This window comes from Pan troglodytes, chromosome 1, assembly GCF_028858775.2.
Source record: "Pan troglodytes isolate AG18354 chromosome 1, NHGRI_mPanTro3-v2.0_pri, whole genome shotgun sequence".
Classification (NCBI taxonomy): Eukaryota; Metazoa; Chordata; class Mammalia; order Primates; family Hominidae; genus Pan; species Pan troglodytes.
This window is the reverse complement of record NC_072398.2, coordinates 204,135,838-204,158,992: the sequence shown is the minus strand read 5'-3', so window position 1 is coordinate 204,158,992 and position 23,155 is coordinate 204,135,838. Positions and strand designations below refer to the sequence as shown.

General features: G+C 50.1%; 1 protein-coding gene across 3 annotated transcripts in view; it reads left to right on the top strand.

Moving 5' to 3' along the window:
- Nucleotides 1-3,893: 3,893 nt before the first annotated feature.
- ZDHHC18 (zinc finger DHHC-type palmitoyltransferase 18) overlaps nt 3,894-23,155 on the top strand; it is a 30,480-nt gene continuing 11,218 nt past the window's right edge. Inside the window, exons 1-2 of one of the 3 annotated variants that reach the window (XM_016956987.3) lie at nt 3,894-4,330; nt 9,638-9,798. In XM_016956987.3, coding sequence (XP_016812476.1) covers nt 4,002-4,330; nt 9,638-9,798 — 490 coding nt within the window. In that variant the 5' untranslated portion in view covers nt 3,894-4,001. The remainder of the gene's footprint in view (nt 4,331-9,637; nt 9,799-23,155) is intronic. The other 2 variants (XM_016956995.4, XM_016957003.4) reach the window with 2 other exon arrangements.

The following is a 23,155-nucleotide window of genomic DNA, read 5'->3' as shown; positions in this document are numbered from 1 at the left end:
AGCCATCCAGCCTGGTTTACTTAATCCAGTATATGGCACTGAATTAAAGATCAGGCAGTAATCCACTGCCTGGCCATTAATTCAGTGCCATATATTTTTGTTTTTATTATATCGACATCCCACTCCTGATACAACTTTCTGTATTAATAAGGATCAGTTAATTGCTGTAGTAAACAACCTCTGAAACTCATTGGCTTATATAACAAAACTGTATTTCTTGCTCACTTCAGTGTTTAATATGTTAGTCATAGTAGAGGAAAGGTCTGCTCTGCACAATTATGCAGGGACCCAAGTTCCTTCCATCCTGTGGCTCCACCCTCTTCTAGGTTCTCAGAATCTCCTCTACTCTGCTAGCAGATAGGAAGGAGGGCAAGGATCAGCACCTGGGAGATTTGTGGGCCATCCTGGGAGTAGTACCTGTCACTTCCACTAGCTAGAATTCATTCGCATGGCCACATCTGTCTGTTAAAGAAGCCGGGAACTATAGGTATTGGTGAGAACAAGAAGTTTATACTACATTAAATGGCTCATTGGTGACATTTAAGATAAGTTTTAGGGGAGTGATGTAGACAGGGGCCCAATTGTAAAAAGTTAGGAAATCATAGGGGATGAGGGATTTTGCCATGATGCCCAGGCTGATCTCGAACTCCTGAGCTGAAGCCAGCTGCCTGCCTCAGCTTCCCAAAGTGCTGGGATGGCAGGCATGCGCCACCATGCCCTGCCTGGTAGCAACTCTTTAATATGATCCTAATGATAATGAGAAAGATAAATCTGAACTAAGGTGAGAAGGTAGCCAACCATGGGAAACTCCATTGGGTTTTTTAGGGTTTTCTTTTCTTTTTTTCTCGAGACGAAGTCTTGCTCTGTCGCCCAGGCTGGAGTGCAATGGCATGATCTCGGGTCACTGCAACCTCCACCTCCCAGGTTCAAGCAATTCTCCTGCCTCAGCCTCCCGAGTAGCTGGGATTACAGGCGCATGCCACCATGCCCAGCTAATTTTTTGTATTTTTTTTAGTAGAGATGAGGTTTCACCATGTTGGCCAGGCTGTTCTCGAACTTCTGACCTTGTGATCCACCTGCCTCGGCTTCCCAAAGTGCTGGGATGTGAGCCACCACGCCTGGCCTTTTTTTTTTTTTTTTAGACAGGGTCTTGCTCTGTCACCAGGCTGGAGTGCAGTGGCGTAATCACAGCTCACTGCAGCCTTGACTTACTGGACTCAGGCAAACCTCCCATCTCAGCCTTCCAAGTAGCTGGAACTACAGGTGCATGCCACCATGTCCAGCTAATTTTTAATTATTTTTGTAGAGATGGCATCTCTCAATGTTGCTGAGGCTGGTCTTGAACTCCCGGGTTCAAGCAATCCTCCCACCTTGGCCTCCCAAAATGCTGACATTATAGATGTGAGCACTGCGCCCAGCCTTGCTTTTTAATTGATATAGAATTGAGCATGTGTTTGCGGTATTAATGAACAGGAAGAGAGATAGGACATGAGTTTGGAGTTCTATTGGGCTTAAATAAATAAATAAAATGGAGTTCCATCAGCCTTACTTAAAAAAAAAAAAAAAAAAGAGGCCAGGTGCAGTGGCTCACACCTGTAATCTCAACCCTTTGGGAGGCCGAGGCAGGCGGATCATCTGAGGTCAGGAGTTTGAGACCAACCTGGCCAACATGGTGAAACCCCGTCTCTATTAAAAATACAAAAATTAGCCGGGCATGATGGCACATGCCTGTAATCCCAGCTACTTGGGAGGCTGAGGCAGGAGAATCACTTGAACCCAGGAGGCAGAGGTTGCAGTGAGCTGAGGTCATGCCATTGCACTCCAGCCTGGGTGACAAGAGCAAAACTCCATCTCAAAAAAATAAAAAAAGGATATGAGTGGAGGGTTGGCCATGGACAGAAGGAGGCCCACATCTTCTAAGAAAAGAAGAAAGGACAGATGCAAATAAAGAGAAATTATGAGATAGGAGGTAAATTGAAAATCCAGTAGGATTGCTTTGGTTTCTGTCAAGTGACGAGAAAAAAGAAAAGGTTTCAGGTTGCAAGAGGACCCAGTTAAGGTGGGACAACAGGAATCTGTACTGGAACCAGTATGTCTAGTTTTGTGACTTTGTTCCACAGCCAAGGAGCAAAAAGGGAGGAAGCTCACCATGTGGTTCGCTCAAGGTGGGGCTCATCATATTGAGAGCCTTTGGCACCAAAGGCACGGCCGAGCAGCCTTTGGCATATATATCAATTATTGATCCTTAAGGTCACTGTTGTTGGCTTCCTACTCCTCCCCATTGTATATTTTTACTTCCTTTTTTACTTTCTCCTAGTCTCCAGTTCTTTTTTTCCTTACACTTTTCCTTAGGTTTTACAGTAACCACAGTGTGACAGACATACCCTAAGCTGACCCCCAATGATTCCTGCCTCCTGGTATTTACGCCTTGTGTGATTCCCTTTTCTTGAGTGCAGATGGCTCCTGTGCTTTGCTTTTAACCATAGGAGATGGCAATGATGATGGGATGCCACTCTGTCACATATATAGTAAGTTATATAAAACTCTATCATTATAGTCTGGAGCTAGAGACCCTCATTGTCAGTTTCAAGAAACTAAGTGGCTATGTAGGAGAAACCTGCATGGCAAGGAAATGTGATAATCTCTAGGAACTGCAGGTGGCTTTTGGATCCTGAGAGAGGCCTCCAGCAGACACCCAGCAAAAATCCCAGGCCCTCCTCAGTTATACAGTCACCCAGCAAAAATCCTAGGCCCTCTTCAGTTAAACAGTCGCAAGGAAGTTAATTCTGCCAATAACCCAAATGGGCTTGCAAGTGGATTCTTCCCTGGCTGAGTCTCCAGATGAGAATGCAGCCTGATTGCAGCCTTGTGAGACTAAGCAGAGGACCCAGCTAAGCTGTTCTCTGGCTCCTGACCTGGAACCTGTTAGATAACATTTGTTTTTTGTTTTTTTTGAGACGGAGTCTCGCTCTGTCACCAGGCCGGAGTGCAATGGCACAATCTCGGCTCACTGCAACCTCCACCTCCTGGGTTCAAGCAATTCTCCTGCCTCAGCCTCCCGAGTAGCTGGGACTATAGATGCTGCGCCACCATGCCCAGCTAATTTTTTATTTTTAGTAGAGACGGGGTTTCACCATGTTGGCCAGGATGGTCTCTCTTGACCTTGTGATCCACCCACCTCGGCCTCCCAAAGTGCTGGGATTACAGGCGTGAGACACCGCGCCCGGCCGATAATGTTTGTTTTAAGCCTTAAATTTGTGGTAACTTGTTACACAGCAGTAGAAAATGAATACTCCCAGAATTCCTGAAAAAACACTGGGGCCCTCAGGCATGACCCCTCTACATTATGTGCTACCTAGGAAAATCTGGGCCTGGGCCCAGGACACAGAACTTGGTGAACGAGGCCAGAGGGTGTGCCACACACCTCCAGTGGGCACTCTGGACTTCAAGGTAGAAGAGGTCCTGGCTTTCAAAGCAAATCGTGTGCCCCACCTCCCCGCGCCTGCGTGCCTCTGCAAATGCCTGTCAGTTCGGCCCTCAGAGATGGGCGAAGCCTGGGGAATTACAGACTGCCAGAAGTAGATCACGAAGTCCACCACCTGAATCTCGGCGTTTGGCACCGTGCCTGGTACACAGTGGACGCCCAGCAAACGGCTTGCTTGCAGAACAGAAAGAGCCCTCGAGTGCGCGTCTGCTGGCCCCCTCTTTGTGCAGAAGGGAAAAGGGAGACTGGGAGAGCCGGGGACCTGCGGGGCCCCGTCGCGGGTCAGGGCTGGGCCTCCGGCCAAGCGCCATCCCGGGCCCAGGCGGAGGGGGCGCTGCGGCGGGAGGCCGCGGCGGGCGGTGGCGGCGGGCCGGGGGCGGAGCGATGGCGGGGCCGCCCCAGTGAGTGAGCGAGCGAGCGCCGCGCGCGCCGCCGCTGCCACCTCCGCTGCTCGGCCCGGTCCCGGAGTGGCCCGGCCGGCCCGCGGGGCGCGGAGCCGAGGCCCGCGGCCGGCTGCATGAAGGACTGCGAGTACCAGCAGATCAGCCCCGGGGCCGCCCCGCTGCCCGCCTCCCCGGGGGCGCGCCGTCCCGGCCCCGCCGCGTCCCCGACTCCGGGCCCCGGGCCCGCGCCGCCCGCCGCCCCCGCCCCGCCGCGCTGGAGCAGCAGCGGCAGCGGCAGCGGGAGCGGGAGCCTCGGCCGCCGCCCACGGCGCAAGTGGGAGGTGTTCCCGGGTCGCAATCGCTTCTACTGCGGCGGCCGCCTCATGCTGGCCGGCCACGGCGGCGTCTTCGCGCTCACGCTGCTGCTCATCCTCACCACCACCGGCCTCTTCTTCGTCTTTGAGTGAGTTCCGCTGCCTCGGCGCCCCCTCCCAGCCCCCTGCCGCGCACCCCACCTTCCCAATCCCTGCTGGGCACTCCGTGCCTTCCCCTGCGCCTCCCTCGTCCTCATCCTCCTCGCCCCTTTGGGATCCTCCTCGGGCCTCTTGTCTGCCCCCCTGGCCCCTGCGCACCCCCATCCCCGCCAGATGCCCCATCCTCCTTGGTCCATTTGGGTACCCCATCCGCGCTGGTGCCCTCCACCCTCCCAGCCGCTCCATTCTCCCTGACCCCACCCTGGCACCTGTCTGCCTGCCACTGCCAGGAACACCAGCCTCCATGCCCCTCCACGGCCCCCATCCTCGCTGCCCTCTCAGAACCTGCCCCAGGGCTTCTTGAACAGGCCCCTCCTGCTCACCCATCCCTGGACCATCTCTTGCCAACCCCCCAAGTTCTTTCTGACCCTTGTATCCCTTCCTGACCACTTCTAGATCTTGTGTGTCCTTTGGCTGTGCACACCCACCATAAACATCCTAGTCATCCTCGCTGCCCTCTCCGGGTCCCTCCAGGGTCCCTTCCTTTTCTCTAGTCTCAGACACCAACCCCGCTTTTGCTTCCCCTCAGCCACGCACACCCTAGGCCCCAAGGCATCTTTTCTCAAAATCTTTGGGCCTCTCGGGCCCCCTTTCCTTCTCCAGCACCTTCCTTAGGTTCTCCAGAGCTTCCTGTCCTTCCCTCAGATCCCGCCCGCCTCCACCCAGCCGGCTCCCAGGCCCCTGGCCCCCCTCCTGACCACCTGGCTTTCTTTCCCTGCTCAACATTCTGGAACGTCCCTCTGGCCTGTTCCACATCAGCAACAGCTGCAGTGCCTTGTTGTTTTTCAGGAAAGACTTCGGAGTGCTTTCGTGTGACAGGTCATATTTGCCCCCCTAGGTTTTTGTCCTCTTCATATCCCCCAGTGACCCAGGATTGGCCCACACATAATCTCCATTTTATGGATGGAGGGTCATATATTTGTATTAGAAGTTTTCCACCCACCTCTGAGCCACCTGCACTGTGATTCCTTGCACACACACTCACACGCCCACCCACCCACCCTTGCTTCATAAGCCCTGCTGTCCCCTCCCAACTCCCCATCCTTTGTGGTTGTCCCTCTTAATTATACAGTGCAGTTAAGAACTCTAACAGACCTGGTTCAAATCCCAGCTCCACCACCCACTAATTGCGTGACCTCAGGGCAGTCACTTCACCCCCTCAGTGCCCCAGTTTCCTCATCAGTAAAATGGGATTTATAATAGTACCCACCCCGTAAGGTTGTCCTGAGGGTGGCATGAGGTCACACATGCAAGCTTTTAGCCCAGTAACAAGCACACAATGTTGGCTGCTATTAGTACTTGTGTTGTCTTTATCAAAAAACACTTCCCAAGGGCATGTGGCCATGGTAAGGCTGTCATAGAGACACCCGCCCCCAGGTACCCTTTCTAGCTGCCAGATCATGTATCTGCAACTTTGGGTTTCCCCTTGAAGCAAGGTGAAGACTTCCTATAAATTAGCTTCTCCTTTTACCCTTTAACCACACACTCTGCCCTTTTTTTTGAGTAGGATGGATAAAAAGTTCAGGGATGATTTACAAGCAGAAGCTCTGGGGGGCCCAGAGCTCAGCTCTGGGCTGAGTTTCAGATCCACTTCCCCGGGCTGGCCACATGAGTGCTTTGGAAATGCCTTTTCTAGTATCCCCTGGGCTGCCCTCTCAGTCCCCACACCCAGGGCTGCAGCCGAGGCAGGAGGAAGCAGTACTTGCCGTGGTTGACCCACATGACCCTGCAGTGTGATATCTGGCCTAACTTCTGAACTAGAAGCAGGACCTTCTCTGGGTTGACCGGGTATCTTCACTGGTGACTGTTTTGTCCCCAGCGAGGGAGAAAGCAAGGACTTCTGGGTTTGGGGAGAGCTCGTGAACCATGTTGCAGTTTGTCCCCGCTTGTCCTCATTGGGGGCTGGTAGATTGGCAGAAGAGTTTGGGTTTGGGCCGAGAGCTCACCTGGGTCTGGACTGGATGCTCCCCATTGCTCTGGGAAAAGGTAAGGTGCTCTCTAAGCCTTTCCTGCTATGAATGGCTTTGCTTCTTTGTTTGGCTTGGTGGATTGTTGCACAGGCCTCCAGCAGGGCTCCCAACTTCTACCTTACTTCTCGCCCCCACACAACAGCCAGAGTGCCCTTTTGATTCTAACTCAGGCCTGAATCCTCCCTGGCCTCTGCCCCCTGCTGTCTTCTGTCCCCGTCTTCCCTCCAGGCATGTCATCCTCCGTGCACACTCCTACCTCTGGGCCAGTGCTTGGAATCCCCTTCCTGCAGGTGGCCTCATGGCTCACTCTCTCACATTAGGCCTCCCCTGTCCATCTGCACAGCATAGCAAACCACTCCCCTCCAGCACCTCTCTTCTCCCCTCATTTATCGCTCTCTGAAGCATTTGCCACCACCTGACATATTATGGTATACTTGTTAGTTTCTGGTCTTTGCCCATGAGAGCAGGACATTCTCCTCTGTTGCACCCTTAGTGCCTAGAACTCACACCTGGTATGCAGTAGGTGCTCAATACTTATTGAATGAATGAATTGACAGTGTATTTGAATTAATTGACAGTGTATTTGCTGGGAGGCTGGAAACCCTAGTTCTGTCATTGGCTGGCTAGATGACCTTGAACCTAGCTGTGGGCCTGGGAGAGCTGTTAGCCTCTGGCAAATCAGGAGGCTAGGACTTGGTGGTTCCTGCAGGCTCTACAAGTCTTAGATTTCAAGTCTTCTCTGTCCCCCAACACAAGTCTGATTGCATATGAACTGGATTCATTGCCGTGTGGGTGACACTGAGCGCCCACTGGTTCTGTTTGAGGGTCAGACCCAGAAACCATTGAGATGTATGGAGCAGAGCGTGGCCCACTGGGAGCCCTTGGCCTTGGCAGTCTGTTCCTCAGGGGAAGGGCTTCTCTGAAGGCCAGAGCATCTGATGACGGAGACTTCAGAAGCAGCATGCAGGTGCCCACAGGTGTGTGCCTACTGTGCCACTCCTGGAAGCTTGGTTGATCTCAGGCCTCCCAGGGCCCCGTCATCTCCTTACCTGATCAGGTGCAACTCTGGCTATGGGGTGATGGTTAAAAGTATGAACCTCAAAGTCAGACCTGGCTTGGGTCCCACTTTAGCACTCCTGAGCCACGTGACCTTGGGCAGATTACTTAAGCTCTCTGAGCTCTAGTTTCTTCATCTGTAAAGTGGGGAGCATAACTTCACAGGGTCCCAGTGAGGATTTGATGAGAAAGTACACAGGAACTGCTTAGCCTAGTACCTGGCCCATCCAGGTACAGTAGTACAGTAACTATCTGTAGATAGTACAGTAACTATCTGTACATAGCACAGTAACTATCTGTACATAGCACAGTAACTATCTGTACTTTGGATGTTGCTAACAGTAGTTTATTAATTAGGGCAGTGTCTGGCACATAGTAAGCCTTCAAAAGATGGTAGCTATTTTTCTGTCCCCTGGCAGCAGTTATTTACCGGGTACGTCCTTGGTGCCAGGTGCTGTGCAGTGTGCTGGAAATATAAAGCTGAACAAGAGAACATAGTCTATACCCACAGAGGAGCTTATGTTTTTTTATGTTTGTTTGTTGTTGTTGTTGTTGTTGTCGTTGAGATAGAGTTTTGCTCTTGTTGCCTGGGCTGGAGTGCAATGGCACGATCTCGGCTCACTGCAACCTCTGCCTCCCGGGTTCAAGTGATTCTCCTGTCTCAGCCTCCTGAATAGCTGGGATTACAGGCACATGCTACCACACCCTGCTAATTTTTCTGTTTTTATTAGAGATGGGGTTTCATCTTATTGGTCAGGCTGGTCTCGAACTCCTGACCTCAGGTATCCGCCCACCTCAGCCTCCCAAAGTGCTGGGATTGCAGGCGTGAGCCACTGCGCCTGGCCAAGCTTATGTTTTAGTGAGAGAAAAATAGCCATCACATAGACAAGTAGCTGAAATCTATACTAAATGTTATACAGGAAAGAAAGAGCATTGAAGTTCACTGTGTACAGAGTTGTCAAGGTAGGTCCTTCTGAGGAGGGAAGAGGAATCTGAGAAAAGGAACAGCAAGTGCAAAGGCCCTGAGGTAGGAGAGAGCCAGGCTTGTTATAGGAACTGTCATGAGGCTATTGTGATGGGAGGAGCAGGAGCAAGAGGAGAGTTTTGTAGAATGAGGCTGAAGTCCTCAGTAGGGCCCAGATCATGCCTGGCCTAGAAGGCCATGGTAGGGAGTTTGGATTGTATTCAAACTATATGGAAAGCAATTGGGAGGTTTTAAGCAGGGAAATGACATGATCTGATTGATATTTCCAAAAGTGGCTCTGGCTTCTGGGTGGACAGTGAGGTGACAACAGAGAAGATTGGCCATAGAGAGAGAGCCCTGATAGCTTCACTATCATGAAGCCATTCTCCCACCAGTGTCCAGAACTTCTAGAATGTTCTAGCCCTAAGATGGAGGAGGGAGCTTGAAGAGGGCTGTGGTAGGCAGCCTGCCTGGGGGACAGAGGCATGACCATTCAGCAGGCACAGGCTATTCTCTGAGGCAGCCAGGGTCAGGGGGCCTGAAAGCACTGCCTTGGGGATACCTGCCTCCCTTGGGTCACAGTGACAGTGGCTGGACCCTGCAGTTCCCCCAGCCCTCTACTCATTCTTCAGGTTGGAGCTTAGGATTGTCTCCTTCAGGTTGCCTTTCCTGACTGTGCTACTGCGTTCCCCTCCCCCACTAGAGCACACATCACCCTGTGTGGCAATTCCCTGTTTACATGTCTTGTTTTCCCCACTAGACCATAAGCCACAAGGGGGAGGGACTCTTGTCTTATCCGTCGTCATTATTCCTGCTGCTTATTGAAGGTGTTGCCTGCCACAGAGAAGACCTCAGTAAATATTTGTGGACTGAGTGAGTGAATGAATGAGTGAATGAACACTGCAGGATGGTTTGTCTCAGGTGACAGTCCACTAGTGTCTGCCTGAAGCTCTGTGTGTAGAGGGATTCTCTGGATGCAGAGGTTAGGAGTGCTGGGATCTATTGGACACATCTGCCATGTGCTCTGGAGGAAAGTATATCACAAGGATCACTTAGTGATGTCTGTTCCTGGTACTTATTGGGGAGTGGCTGCACTCATCAAGGAGCTGTGCCTCTGCCTCAGAGCGAGGCAGTATTCAAGATTTTGGTGGTGTTTGTTGGAATGACAGCGCCTGCCACGTGCTGTAGCCCTGTGCCGCAGGGAGCCCTTGGGGTGTCTGCTGATCTCTCTCCATCTCTCGTTCTAGCTGTCCCTACCTGGCTCGCAAGCTGACCCTTGCCATCCCCATCATCGCTGCCATCCTCTTCTTCTTCGTCATGAGCTGCCTGCTGCAGACAAGCTTCACCGACCCTGGGATCCTGCCCCGGGCCACTGTCTGTGAAGCAGCCGCCCTGGAGAAACAGATCGGTGAGGTTTCTACTCCCAGCTGAAGCTGGGTCTCCATAGCTCCACATTCCCTGACTTGGGAGGAGGCCTGGTTTTCTCTTCCAAAACTATACTAGGAACTGGGGATGCAGTCGTGAGCAAGGCAGGCTGGAGCTGACACTGGCACAGAGGGAGACAGATGATCAACAAGTGAGCAAATAAGTAAGCAAGAAATGCTGGCCAGCCAGCAAAGGCCCCGATGGCAGCCAGCGTGGAGCTGAGTAGTTCCTGGGGGCCAGGCACTGTTTTAAGCTCTTTATATGCATGATCTTATTTAATCCCCCAGTAATCCTATGAGGTAGGTACTGTTGTTATTCTCCTTTTACTGATTAACTAAATCAAGGCAAAAGAAGGTCCAAGATCACAAAGTAAGTAGAAGAGCTGAGACGAGACCTCAGTCTAGAGCACCTGCTCTTAAACATTCATATACACTTATTCATTCACTCGTCAAACATTTATTGACCCCCTACTATGTGCCAGGCACTTTTCTAGATGTGATACAGCAGTGAACAAAACTGACAATAGTCCCTGTCCTCATGGAGCTTGACAGTTGAGGAGGAGGAAAGAGACAATAAATAACAGATAATTAAATATCTAGGATATCAGACAGAGAAGAAAGGAGGGAAGGAGGATGAAGGCTACAGGGAGGGTGTGTGATTTTACATAGGGTGGCCAGGGAACATCTTGTGAAGGAGGTGACATCTGAGCAAAGAAGCACCGGCCTGAACAGATGAGGGCTTAACGGTGGGGTTATCTAGGGAAGAGCCCAGTAGGTGTTGGGGAGTGGGCTAGTTTAGGTCAGGTGGTCAGGGAAGACCTCTAGGAGGAGGCGGCACTGGAGATGAGTGTGGTAGAAATACGGAGATCTGGGAAAAGTAAGGCCAAAGCCCAGAGTGGCAAATAGCCTGGGCGTGTGTGAGGAACGGCAGTGGCTGGAAAGACCCTGTGCTCCCAGGCAGCCCAGGTGGCCCTTGATTCCTTTCAGACTGCTGTGTGGGTTCCGGAGTGGCGGGGTACTGGGCCAGGTCCCTAATCTCAGCTTGCTGCACCCCAGCTCTTCCTGCTGAGAAGTGACGTGGCTACTTGCACACCTCGGGGGTTTCCGGTCCGTGGTTAGCTCCTTCCCCTAACAGCATGGTGTTCACACAGGCTTTTAAACACCCAGCTGGCCCTGAAGACATCTAGTGGCCTGTAAATGTCAGAGCCCTGCTGCATCCATCGCTAGAAATCATTTCACTAATACTCTGTGCAGCAGGGAGGGAGGGAGGGCGAGCAGCTGGAGAGGATGTTCTCTGGGCTCTGTCTGCTCTTTGTCTCATTCCTCTGCCCAGCCCCATCCTCAGCCACGCCTGCGAGGGCCACCTCCTCTCACCTACAGCCAGCGTCCTTCCCCTTCAAACTCTGGGTCCCTGGCCACTCCTTCAGGATCCCACGGTCTGACCTGGGCTGGCCCACCTGGCAGCTGGGGAGGCCCAGCTGTGCCCCGTTCTTCCTCCCCTTCTGGTCAGGGCTAATCATGAGGCAGGATTATTGTCCAGCTCAGCCGGACCCAGAGGTCTGGCTGCCTGGAATCCTCGGCCTCCTGTGAGCTGCGTGGATCACAGTGACAGCAGGAATCCCCTTCTTGGAAAGAGCTTGGCCGTGTGCTGAGTGCTTTCCATCTATTATCCCCACAAATCTTCACAACAGCCCAGTGAGGGCGACCCTGTTAACCAATTGTACTGATGGAGAAACTGAGGCAGGTGATCACAGGGCCAGGATAAAGAAGCAGAGACAGAGTGTGTGCCTTTCACTCCCAAACCCCTTGCTTTCTCTTCTGAGATGGCAGCAGGGACACATCTCCTTCATCCTCTGTCCACTTGTTTCCTGTGCTCTGGGAAGCCTTCTTGACCCCAGTTGGGCCAGGCCTTCCATTGCACATTCCCAGAGCACCTTCTCCTTCCTTCTCTGAACCTGTGCTGCAACGGTGGTCATTACAAAATTATCCTTTCTGCTGGCCTGTGAGGGCATGGAATTCCAGCATCTTGTTCACCTTGTCGCCATGTAGAAGGCTCAGTGACGTTGGCTAAATGAGTAAATGAATGACTGAAGAATAGGTGAGCTTCTGTGAAGGCCCTCCTTGCTCTGTCAGGGTGACAGGTGAGGAAACAGTCAGGACATCTCCCAGTTGGGCATCATGGGTTTGTTCATTTGTGTGTTAATTCTATATGCTGACCCCTGACAGCAGAGTGAAGGCACCTGGGGGCCAACAATGAATCTGATAGGAGCTTACTCTCATGGGTTCCAGACAAGTTGGCCCCAGGTGGGAGCCCTGACCAGCCACTGCCAGTGAGATCAGGCTTTAGAAGAGGGTCAGAGGAGTCAGGAGCATCTTCTGCCTGGGGGACTGGAGAAGCTTCCTGGAGAAGTGATGCTTGAGCTAAGTCTTTAAGTTTGGGTGGAATTCAAGCACAGGAGCTGTGCGGAGGCAGCCCTTCAGGCAGACAAAGCTGAGGGAAGAGAGAGTGGCAGAGGGAAGGAGGAGGGATGGGAACGGGCCACTGAGCAGGCCATGTTGGCTAGAATATGAGGAGCACTTCAGATAGTTAGGGATATTAGAGATATTCCAGTTGGAAGGATGGGGTGGAATCAATCTTGTAGGGCGCTGAATGTCCCTAAGACTTTTCTTTGCGAACAGGTGCAAAGTGCAAAAGTGGCATTTTGGAGGCCTTTGAATTCTCAAACTTGAATAGAAGCCAAATTTTTGGGTGTGACCAGGAGACTTCTAACTAATTAAAGTAAAACATATTTCCCAGGGCTGGCACAGTGGCTCACGCCTGTAATCCCAGCACTTTGGGAGGCCGAGGCGGGCGGATCAGAAGGTCAGGAGATTGAGACCATCCTGGCCAACATGGTGAAACCCTGTCTCTAGTAAAAATACAAAAATTAGCTGGGCATGGTGGCGTGTGCCTGTAATCCCAGCTACTCAGGAGGCTGAGGCAGAATAATCGCTTGAACCAGGGAGTCGGAGGTTGCAGTGAGCCAAGATTGCGCCATTGCACTCCAGCCTGGCAACAGAGCAAGACTCCGTCTCAAAAAACAAAAAAAGAAAAAACATATTTCCCCGAAAATGATCAGGACTAAGATCACTGAACCTTTTCCAGAAGGTTGGGAGCTGTCTCTGAGGCAGGTGGTGCTGTTCATGTGAGCATGAACTGATTACCTGGTCCTAGGCTCATGTAGACAGTGTGGGCTTTTCCCTTTGGTACCCCAGCCCAGCAACTCCAGCCCAACAGGTCTGGCCCAGGGCTCCTGCCCTGTGGGGACAGTCTGAGGTAGAGTGACCAGCTCCTCCCAGTTTACCCAGGACCACCTGGAAAGTCTCCTGTCTTAGGAAACCACTCAATCCCAGGAAAATCAGGGCACTCGGTCACCCTCATCTGAGATCCTGTCTTGCCGGCTGGTGGGCTGTGCAGCTGGCTCACCCTGAAGGCTCTAGGCAGTTGGGAAGAGCAATATTGCTCCCAGAAGCTCCTGGTCTGATGGGAGGTGATAGAGACATCCAAATCCAAGTGACAGATGCTCACTTGGACCCTGTTACAGTTCACATGACGGACACAGAGGCTGCGTCTCTCTCCACTGCCATACACCAGCTCCCAGACCCCATCTCCTTTGTCTCCAGCACGTCTCTGCCCACTTCCCCTGGACAGACCTGCCTCGTGTTCCACCTGAACTGGCTCAGGGCTCTGCAGAACAGGCCCTGACTGGGTCTTTCCCTTCAATTGTAGTTATCTCTCCAAGATCCCAAATTTGTTCTCCCCACCCCTGCCCTGTCCCCCCACAAACCCCACAGAATTTGAGTGACTCTCTGGTGCCCTCAGCATATCAGTGATATGAGTCCAGCCTTTGTGATTTTTCCTTCTGCATCCCGCCTTGTACCTTCATTTCTTTTTTTTCTTTTTTCTTTTTTTTTTTTTTTGAGACGGAGTCTTGCTCCGTTGCCCAGGCTGGAGTGCAGTGGCACAGTCTCAGCTCACTGCAACCTCTGCCTCCCGGGTTCATGCCATTCTCCTGCCTCAGCCTCCCGAGTAGCTGGGACTACAGGCACCTGCTACCACGCCCAGCTAATTTTTCGTATTTTTAGTAGAGACGGGGTTTCGCTGTGTTAGCCAGGATGGTCTCAATCTCCTGACCTTGTGATCCGCCCGTCTCAGCCTCCCAAAGTGCTGGGATTACAGGCATGAGCCACCGCATCTGGCTGTACCTTCATTTCTTTAGTATTTTCCTCCTAAATGGCTCATCTTTAAATATATATGTATAATATATATATTTCATATACATTAAATATATATTAAATGCAGCTGGGCTCAGTGGCTCATGCCTGTAATCCCAGCACATTGGGAGTCCGAAGCAGGTGGATCACAAGGTCAGGAGATCGAGACCATCCTGGCTAACAAGGTGAAGCCCCATCTCTACTAAAAAAAATACAAAAAAAATTAGCTGGGTGTGGTGGCGGCTGCCTGTAGTCCCAGCTACTGGGGAGGCTGAGGCAGGAGAATGGTGTGAACCTGGGAGGTGGAGCTTGCAGTGAGCCGAGATGGCGCCACTGCACTCCAGCCTGGGCGACAGAGTGAGACTCTGTCTCAAAAAAAAAAAAAAAAATATATATATATATATATATAAAAAATATACATTTATATATTTACTACATATGTATAATATATAACATATTTAATATGTATAATATATTTAACATATTTAATATGTATAATATACATTTTACATCTATATTTAATATGCATAATATGTATTTAACATATATTTAATATGTATAATATATTTAACATATTTAATATATTATATTTATTTATTTATTTATTTATTTATTTATTTATTTATTTTTTGAGACAGAGTCTCACTCTGTCACCCAGGCTGGAGTGCAATGGTGTGATCTCAGCTTACTGCAGCCTCCACCTCCTGGGTTCAAGCGACTCTCCTGCCTCAGCCTCCCAAGTAGCTGCGATTACAGGCATGCACCACCATGCCTGGCTAATTTTTGTATCTTTAGTAGAGATGGGGTTTCACCATGTTGGCCAGGCTGGTCTTGAACTTCTGACCTCAGGTGATCCACCTGCCTCAGCCTCCCAAAGTGCTGGGATTACAGGCATGATCCACCGTGCCCAGCCCCTCTTCTATCTTCTTGAAAACTCACTCATGAGATTAAGGCAAGCTGCAGTCTACCCCAGCCACCGCTCTTCTCCTACTGGTCCCTGGCACCCCCAGCCACGCTGTGCACTGGATGCCTCAGTGCGTTTGCTTGTGCTTGTGCTGTCCCCGCCTGCCGTGGTGAGCCAGAGTGCTCATTCTTTCTGATCCAGCTTTGCTGTTACTTCTTTTGTTGCTTGCTTTTTTTTTTTTTTAAGACAGGGTTTTGCTCTTGTTGCCCAGGCTGGAGTGCAGTGGTGAGATCTCGGCTCACCACAACCTCTGCCTCTCGGGTTCAAGCGATTCTCCTGCCTCAGCCTCCCGAGTAGCTGGGATTATGGGCATGCACCACCATGCACCCTAATTTTGTATTTTTAGTAGAGACGGGGTTTCTCCATGTTGGTCAGGCTGATCTCAAATTCCCGACCTCCGGTGATCCACCCGCCTCGGCCTCCCAAAGTGCTGGAATTACAGGTGTGAGCCACTGTGCCTGGCCCCTTGCTTTCTTTTTAAATTATTTTTTGTAGAAACAGGGTCTTGCTGTGTTGCCCAGGCTGGTCTCTCAAACTCCTGGACTCAAGCAGTCCTCCAGCCTTACCATCCCAAAGTGTTGGGATTACAGTCATGAGCCACTGCACTCGGCCTGTTGCTTTCTTGAATGCTGCTTCCTGCCTCCACCTCACATATTTCCCTCTGTGTTCTTGAGGCATTGAGTATAGGCACCAGTAATGTCATTAACTGAATAGCTATTTAGGTCAGATCTTGATATTATGTTATTTCTGATTTGTGTAAAATTTTACAAGGTTGATGTCATCATTACCCATTCTACAGGTGAGGAAAGTGAGGCTTAGAGATTGACCAGCTTCTTAAGTTTACAGGCTAACGATTGGCCATGCCAGGGTTCAAAATAAGATTAGGCAGGCCCAGAGTCACCACACAGAGGCACTGCCTTGTAGGAGGACTCTTAATTATCCACTTCTGTCTGACTCTGCCCTCAGGCGGGCTCTTCCTGTATCCACAGGCCTAGCACTAAGCCTGGTATGTGGTGAAGGCCCCATGAACCCCAGAGATAGACAGAAGTGGTCTGGGAGGGTTATGGTGACCTAGCACTCGAGGCCTGGGAGCTGTGGCTGACCTTGAGCTGGCCTTAGAGGCGGGGAGACTGCAGTCCTGCAGCTGTTTCCTCTGCAGGTGACAACAGTGGAAGGGCAGAGGGCAGTCAGGGCCTTCTCAGCAGCCCGCAGCCAGCCCTGGGGAACTTCCACAGCCCCAGCCTTTCAGGCTCTGACCGCAGAAGGCCTGCCTGCTCCTCTCCGAGAGCTGTCTTAGGGTGGGGAAATTCCTTTGCCCTCACAGCCATTCAGTGACGAGTAGCCTTGCTTTTCGTCTCATTTTCACATCCTCAGAGCTTTGGTTTCTGCCTGGAAGGCAGCAGGAGGGCCTTGCTAGCATAAGGGCACCTTTTTTACTTGGGAAGAGCCTGGCATAGCAGAAACAGCCCTGGAGTAGATCTTAGATTCCCTGAGGGCAGGGATAGCATCACTTATCATCACTCCCTTCTTTCTTCTTTTCTACAACAAATATTTTTTGAACATCCACGGTATGTCAGGCAGGCACAGGGTGAACAAAACCAATATCTTTGACTCATTTCTATGAATTTGCCCCTTACCTTCCCTGCCACCCCCAGGCCTTGTACAATAACTTGCACATAGTAGGTGCTATATGTGAAAGAGTGAACAAATGAGTGCCCTGGAAGACAAGGGTCCTAGTTTCAGCCCCACCTTCTATTATTGGAGTGAACTCGCTTTCCCATCTGTAACTCACAGGCACGGATCCCCTTGCCTAGCCCAGAGCAGTCTCTGTGATTGAGTGAGACTAGGAATGTCAGCACACTTTGTAAGTCACTTTTCTCTATTGAAACTGAAGAGACTTGAGTCTTTTGGTCAGGAATGGAGAGTGGACTTGCTCCAGGTGCTAACAAGCTGCCATCGGTAGTGGCTGCCAGGAGGAGCAGGTTGAGGAGGATTCTGAGGCTGAGTTTGGGGCGGTGATGGGTCAGCACTGTCCGGTCTGAGAATCAGCAATGGGAGAGCTGCTTGTCTTCCCCCATGAAGGGTGCAGCCCCTGCAGAGCCTCCTTTGTCCCAACTCTGGCGACTTTGATTTAGCACCAGGTGGACTCTTGCTCCAGCATGACACAGCGCTCTGCCTCCCCTGGCTCCTGGCAGCCTCAGGAAGCCGGGGTACAGAGCTTCATTTGCTCTTCTGCAGAGTGCTGGAGAGAAAGAAGCCTGGCTGCTGGAGACCAGAACATGCTTAGCAGTTCCCTCCCTGTCCTGGGGAGAGGCTTGGGTTCCCCTCTCCCCTGAGGAAGACCTGTGGGATTCCACTGAGGATTCCAGTAACTTCTGTCAGTGCTGGAGAGGGTCTGTGGCTGTCCTTCATTCACAGATGGGCTGTGTTCTGAAGTTTTCTTCATAACTCCATTGTTTGTTTGGAATGCAATGTTTTGTGGAAACAAAAGTCATAATAATGGCTGATATTTGTTAAGCCCTTGTCAAGCGTTAGCCACTTTGCTAAAGCCACTTGGTGAATTCTCACCTAATCCTTCCAGCAGCCCCCTGAGATGGACTCAATGATGTTCCATTTTATTTTATTTTTTTGAGACAGCCTTGCTCTGTCACCCAGGCTGGAGTGCAGTGGCGCGATTTCGGATCACTTCAACCTCCACCTCCTGGGTTCAAGCGATTCTTCCTGCCTCAGCCTCCCGAGTAGCTGGGATTACAGGCATGCGCCACCATGCCCAGCTAATTTTTGTATTTTTAGTAGAGATGGGGTTTCAGTGTGTTGGCCAGGCTGGTCTTGAACTCCTGACCTCAGGTGATCCGCCTGCCTCGGCCTCCCAAAGTGCAGGGATTACAGGCGTGAGCCATCACGTCCAGCCTATTTATTTTAACTTTTAAATTTTTTTTAGAGACACAGCCTCGCTCTGTCACCCAGGCTGGAATGCAGTGGCACAGTCATACCTCACTGCAACCTTGAACTCCTAAACTTTCCCTTCAACTTTCCCTTCAACTGTAGTAGTTATCTCTCTTGTTAGGTTGTTTCATTAGCACCTTGACTTCCTGCCTCAGTCTCCCGTGTAGCTAGAATTGCAGATTCATGCCACATACAGCTAATTTTTTTTGGGGGGGAGGGACAGAGTTTTGCTCTTGGCACCCAGGCTGGAGTGCAGTGGCGTGATCTCAGCTCACTGCAACCTCTGCCTCCCGGGTTCAAGTGATTCTCTTGCCTCAGCCTCCCTAGTAGCTGGGATTACAGGTGCACACCACCACACCTGGCTAATTTTTGTATTTTTAGTAGAAATGGGGTTTCACCATGTTTAAGGCTGGTCTTGAACTCCTGACCTCAGACAGGTGATCCACCCGCCTTGGCCTCCCAAAATGTTGGGATTACAGGTGTAAGCCACCACGCCCAGCCCACATCCAGCTAATTTTTAGAAATTATTATTTTTATAGAGATGGGGTCTTACACTATGTTGCCCAGGCTGATCTCAAACTCCTGGCCTCAATCAATCCTCCTGCTTCAGCCTCCCAACGTGCTGGGATTACAGGCATGAGCCACTATGCTTGGCCTTCCATTTTATTTATTTAGCAGATGATGGCACAGAGAAGTTGAGTGATTTGACCCACCTCACTCAGCCAGTAAGTGATTGGAGTGAGATTTATACCTACATGTGTTTCTGGCTCCAAAGCCTATATCCAAGTCAGCAAGGAAGCAGTGAGTGGGGAGCCAAAAGCTGGGACTCTGGGGCCTGTGGGACAGGATTAGGGGTTTGGTTTGGAGTAGTATCACCAGCTTTGGAAAGAGCTGCTGCTGGGGGTTCTGCATCCTGGAGCGTCATGGCATGAACAGTTGGTCAGGAGCAATGTCAGTGGCTCCTGGGAGGCTAGCACTGTGCTCAGGGCTGTGGAAGCATCTCATTCAGCCCTCACCACAATCCTATGAAGGTATGACTTGACCCATCTCTATTTTACAGATAAAGAAACTGAGGTGGCCAGGCGCGGTGGCTCACGCCTGTAATCCCAGCACTTTGCGAGGCCAAGGTGGGTGGATCATGAGGTCAGGAGTTCAAGACCAGCCTGGCCAACATAGTGAAACCCTGTCTCTACTAACAATACAAAAAATTAGCCAGGCATGGTTGCGGGCACCTGTAATCCCAGCTACCCAGGAGGCTGAGGCAGAGAATTGCTTGGACCTGCAAGGTGGAGGTTGCAGTGAGCCAAGATCGCGCCACTGCACTCCAGCCTGGGCAACAGAGTGAGACTCCATCTCAAAAAAAAAAAAAAAAAAAAAAAAAAAAGAGAGAGACAGGGTCCGCCTTTATTGCCCAGGCAGGTCTCAAACTCCTGGCTTCAAGCAATCTTCCTGCCTCAGCCTCCCAAAGTGCTGGGATTACAAGCATGAGCCACTATGCTTGGCCCTGTGAGTTAATAATAATAGCTCACACTTGCTAACCATTTGCTTTGTGCCATTTCACATATATTGATTCATTTAACTCTCACAACAACCCTATGAAGGTGAGTTACTATTGTTTCTATTTCAGTGATTAGAGAAACTGAGGCACAAAGAGCTTATATGATTTTTTAGCAAATGATATCATCAGGAGAAACCCAGCTGGGCAGAAGTGGAGTGGAACTAGATTCATTAGCTATTCTACCTGTTATTCCTGTTATACACATGAGAAAACTGAGGCTCAGAGAAGTTCATTTGACTTCAGCCTTACACACAACCAGTCAATGACAAAACCAGGGTTCAGAGTGTGGCCATTGGCCTCTAAATCCCCCACCCTTTTTCATGCTGCCTATTTTAGGGAAGAAATGCTCAGATGCTTAGTTCCATTTTAAACATGCTGTAGTCAAGGTGGTGATGAAACAACCTAACAAAGTAAACCTTTGGTAGTTGAAAATGTGAGACTGAAGCATGTTTGCTTCACTGATATATGCCAAGTGCCTAGAATCGTGCCTGGCACATTGGTAGGCACTCAGTAAATAATCATTGGAGGCCAGTGGCCAAACTGGAGACATTATCTGGCAAACAATGCAATGGAAGCAATGGCAGGGTGCATGGTGGAGGGCTGGGGGTATAGGCTGCCCCAGGAGACTCAGACTTCTTTCTGGAAGGAGCCACTGTTCAGGTCCTCTGTGCCCTGGGGTACCCAGAGGCTCAATGGGTGAAGTTTTGGGCTTTGCATATGACACACCTAGGTTAGAGTCCTGCTCTGCCGATATACCAGGGCAGGACCTAAATAACTTACTTAAGTCTTTCTTTTTTTCTTTCTTTCTTTTTTTTTTTTTTTTCTTTTTTTGAGACGGAGTTTCGTTCTTATCACCCAGGCTGGAATGCAATGGCGACTGTTCAGCTCACTGCAACCTCCACCTCCCGAGTTCAAGCAATTCTCCTGCCTCAGCCTCCCGAGTAGCTGGAATTATAGGCACGCGCCACCACACCCAGCTAACTTTTGTGTTTTTAGTAGAGAGGGTTTCACCAGGTTGGCCAGGCTGGTCTCGAACTCCTGACCTAAGGTGATCCACCCGTCTCAGCCTCCCAAAGTGCTGGGATTACAGGCATGAGCCACCGTGCCCGGCCTCCTTTTTTCTCTATTTCTTATTTTTTATGGAAGTATAATGGGCTTATCAAAAGTATACAAGCTGTGGCCGTGTACGGTGGTTCATGCCTGTAATACCAGCACTTTGGGAGGCTGAGGTGGGTGGATGACTTCAGATCAGGAGTTCGAGACCAGCCTGGCCAACATGGTAAAACCCCATCTCTACAAAAAAATACAAAAATTATCTGGGCGTAGTGGCACACGCCTGTAATCCCAACTCCTCAGGAGGCTGAGGCAGGAGAATTGCTTGAACCTGGGAGGCGGAGGTTGCAGTGAGCCGACATCATGCCACTGCACTCCAGCCTGGGCAACAGAGCAAGATTCTGTCTCAAAAAAAAAAGGTATAGAAATTTTAAGTGTTCTGTCTGATGAATGTTCACAAACTGAATGTACACATGTAATCAGCACTGAGATCAAGAAACAGTATATGACTGGCATCCCAGGAGCCCCCTCATGCCCCCTTCCAATCACTGTCACTCTCCAAGGGTTACACAATCCTAATTTCTAACACCATGGATTACTTTTGCCTATTTTTGAACATTTTGTATTGTATGTCTAGCTTCCTCACTTTACACAATTTGTTTTGTTTTGTTTTTTTGTGATGGAGTCTCACTCTGTCACCCAGACTGGAGTGCAATGGCGCGATTTCAGCTCACTGCAACCTCCATCTCCTGGGTTCAAGAAATTCTCCTGCCTCAGCCTCCCGAGTAGCTGGGATTACAGGTGCACACCACCATGCCCAGCTAATTTTTGTACTTTTGTAGAGACGGGGTTTCACCATGTTGGCCGGGCTGGTCTTGAACTCCTGACCTCAAGTGATCTGCCCGCCTTGGCCTCCCAAAGTTCTGGGATTATAGGTGTGAGCCACTGCACCCGGCCAGACAATGTTTATGAGATTCATTAATATTATTGTGTGTAGTTGACGATGGTTCGATTCTCATTGCTATATAGAATTCCACTGTGTGAATATACTACTTTTTAAAAACATCCATTCTACTACTGGGGTGTTTGGGTAGTTCTGGAGTTTGTCTATTATGAGAATTATTGCTGTGAACATCCTTGTGCATGTCTTTCAGAGCACATTATCTCATGCACGTTGCTGTTGGGTAGATGCCTGGGAGCAGGTTTTCTGGGCGTGCATATGTTCAGCTTGGGTAGCTGTTGCCAAACAGTTGTCCAAAGCGGTCATATGAGATTTCTAGTTGCTCTACTTTTTTGCCAACACTTGGTATGTTTTATTTTTTTTCATTTTAGCCATTCTAGTGCATGTGTCATAGCAGCATATTGTGGTCTTAATTTGCATTTCCTCGCTGACTAATGAATATAAGCACTTTTTCATGTGTTTCTTGGCTGTTTGGACAGCCTCTTTTATGAGATGCCTACTTAAGTCTTTTGTCCGTATTTGTATTCAGTTGTCTGACTTTCTTACTGACTTACAGGATTTCTTTACATGGTTTTTTTTTTTTTTTTTTTTTTTTGAGATGGAGTCTTGCTCTGTCACCCAGGCTAGAATGCAGTGGCGCAATCTCGGCTCACTGCAGTCTCCGCCTCCTGAGTTCAAGTGATTCTCCTGCCTCACCCTCCCAAGTAGCTGGGATTACAGGCATGCGTCACCATGCCCGGCTAATTTTTGTATTTTTAGTATAGACGAGGTTTCACCAGTTTGGCCAGGCTGGTCTCGAACTCTTGACCTGAGGTCATCCGCCTGCCTCGGCCTCCCAAAGTGCTGGAATTACAGGCTTAAGCCACGGCGCCCAGCCCTTTACATATTCCTGATACAAGTCCTTTGTCTTTGTTTACAAGATGTAAACATCTTGTAATTATCCATTCCTGCTCTAAAGGTTACTTCTTCATTCTTTTTTTTTTTTTTTTTTTTTTTGAGACAGTCTCTCTCTGTCACCCAGGCTGGAGTGCAGTGGCATGATTTCAGCTCACTGTAACCCCCACCTCCCTGGTTCAAGTGATTTTCATGCCTCAGCCTCTTGAGTAGCTGGGATTACAGGCGCCCACCACCAACCACACCCAGCTAATTTTTGTATTTTTAGTAAAGATGGGATTTCACCATGTTGGCCAGGCTGGTGTCGAACTCCCAACCTCAGGTGATCTGCCTGCCTTAGCCTCCCAAATTGCTGGGATTACAGGCTTGAGCTACCGCGCCTGGCCTCATTCTTTTTTTTAATCATCCAGCCCCAAAAAACTCTTCATTCTTTTAATGATTACCTTTAAATGAAAAAAAAATTTTAATTTTGATATAATGCAGTTTATCAAATTGCTCTTTTATGATTAGCCCCTTTGTGTCTTTTGTTTGTTTGAGACAGGGTCTTGTTCTGTTGCAAAGGCTGGAGTGCAGTGGCACAATCATGGCTCACTGCAGCCCCAAACTCCTGAGCTCAGGCAATCCTCCTGCCTCAGCCTCCTGAGAAGCTGGGACCACAGGCATGAGCAACCATGCCCAGCCACCTCCATATGAGTTTTGGAATGAGTTTGT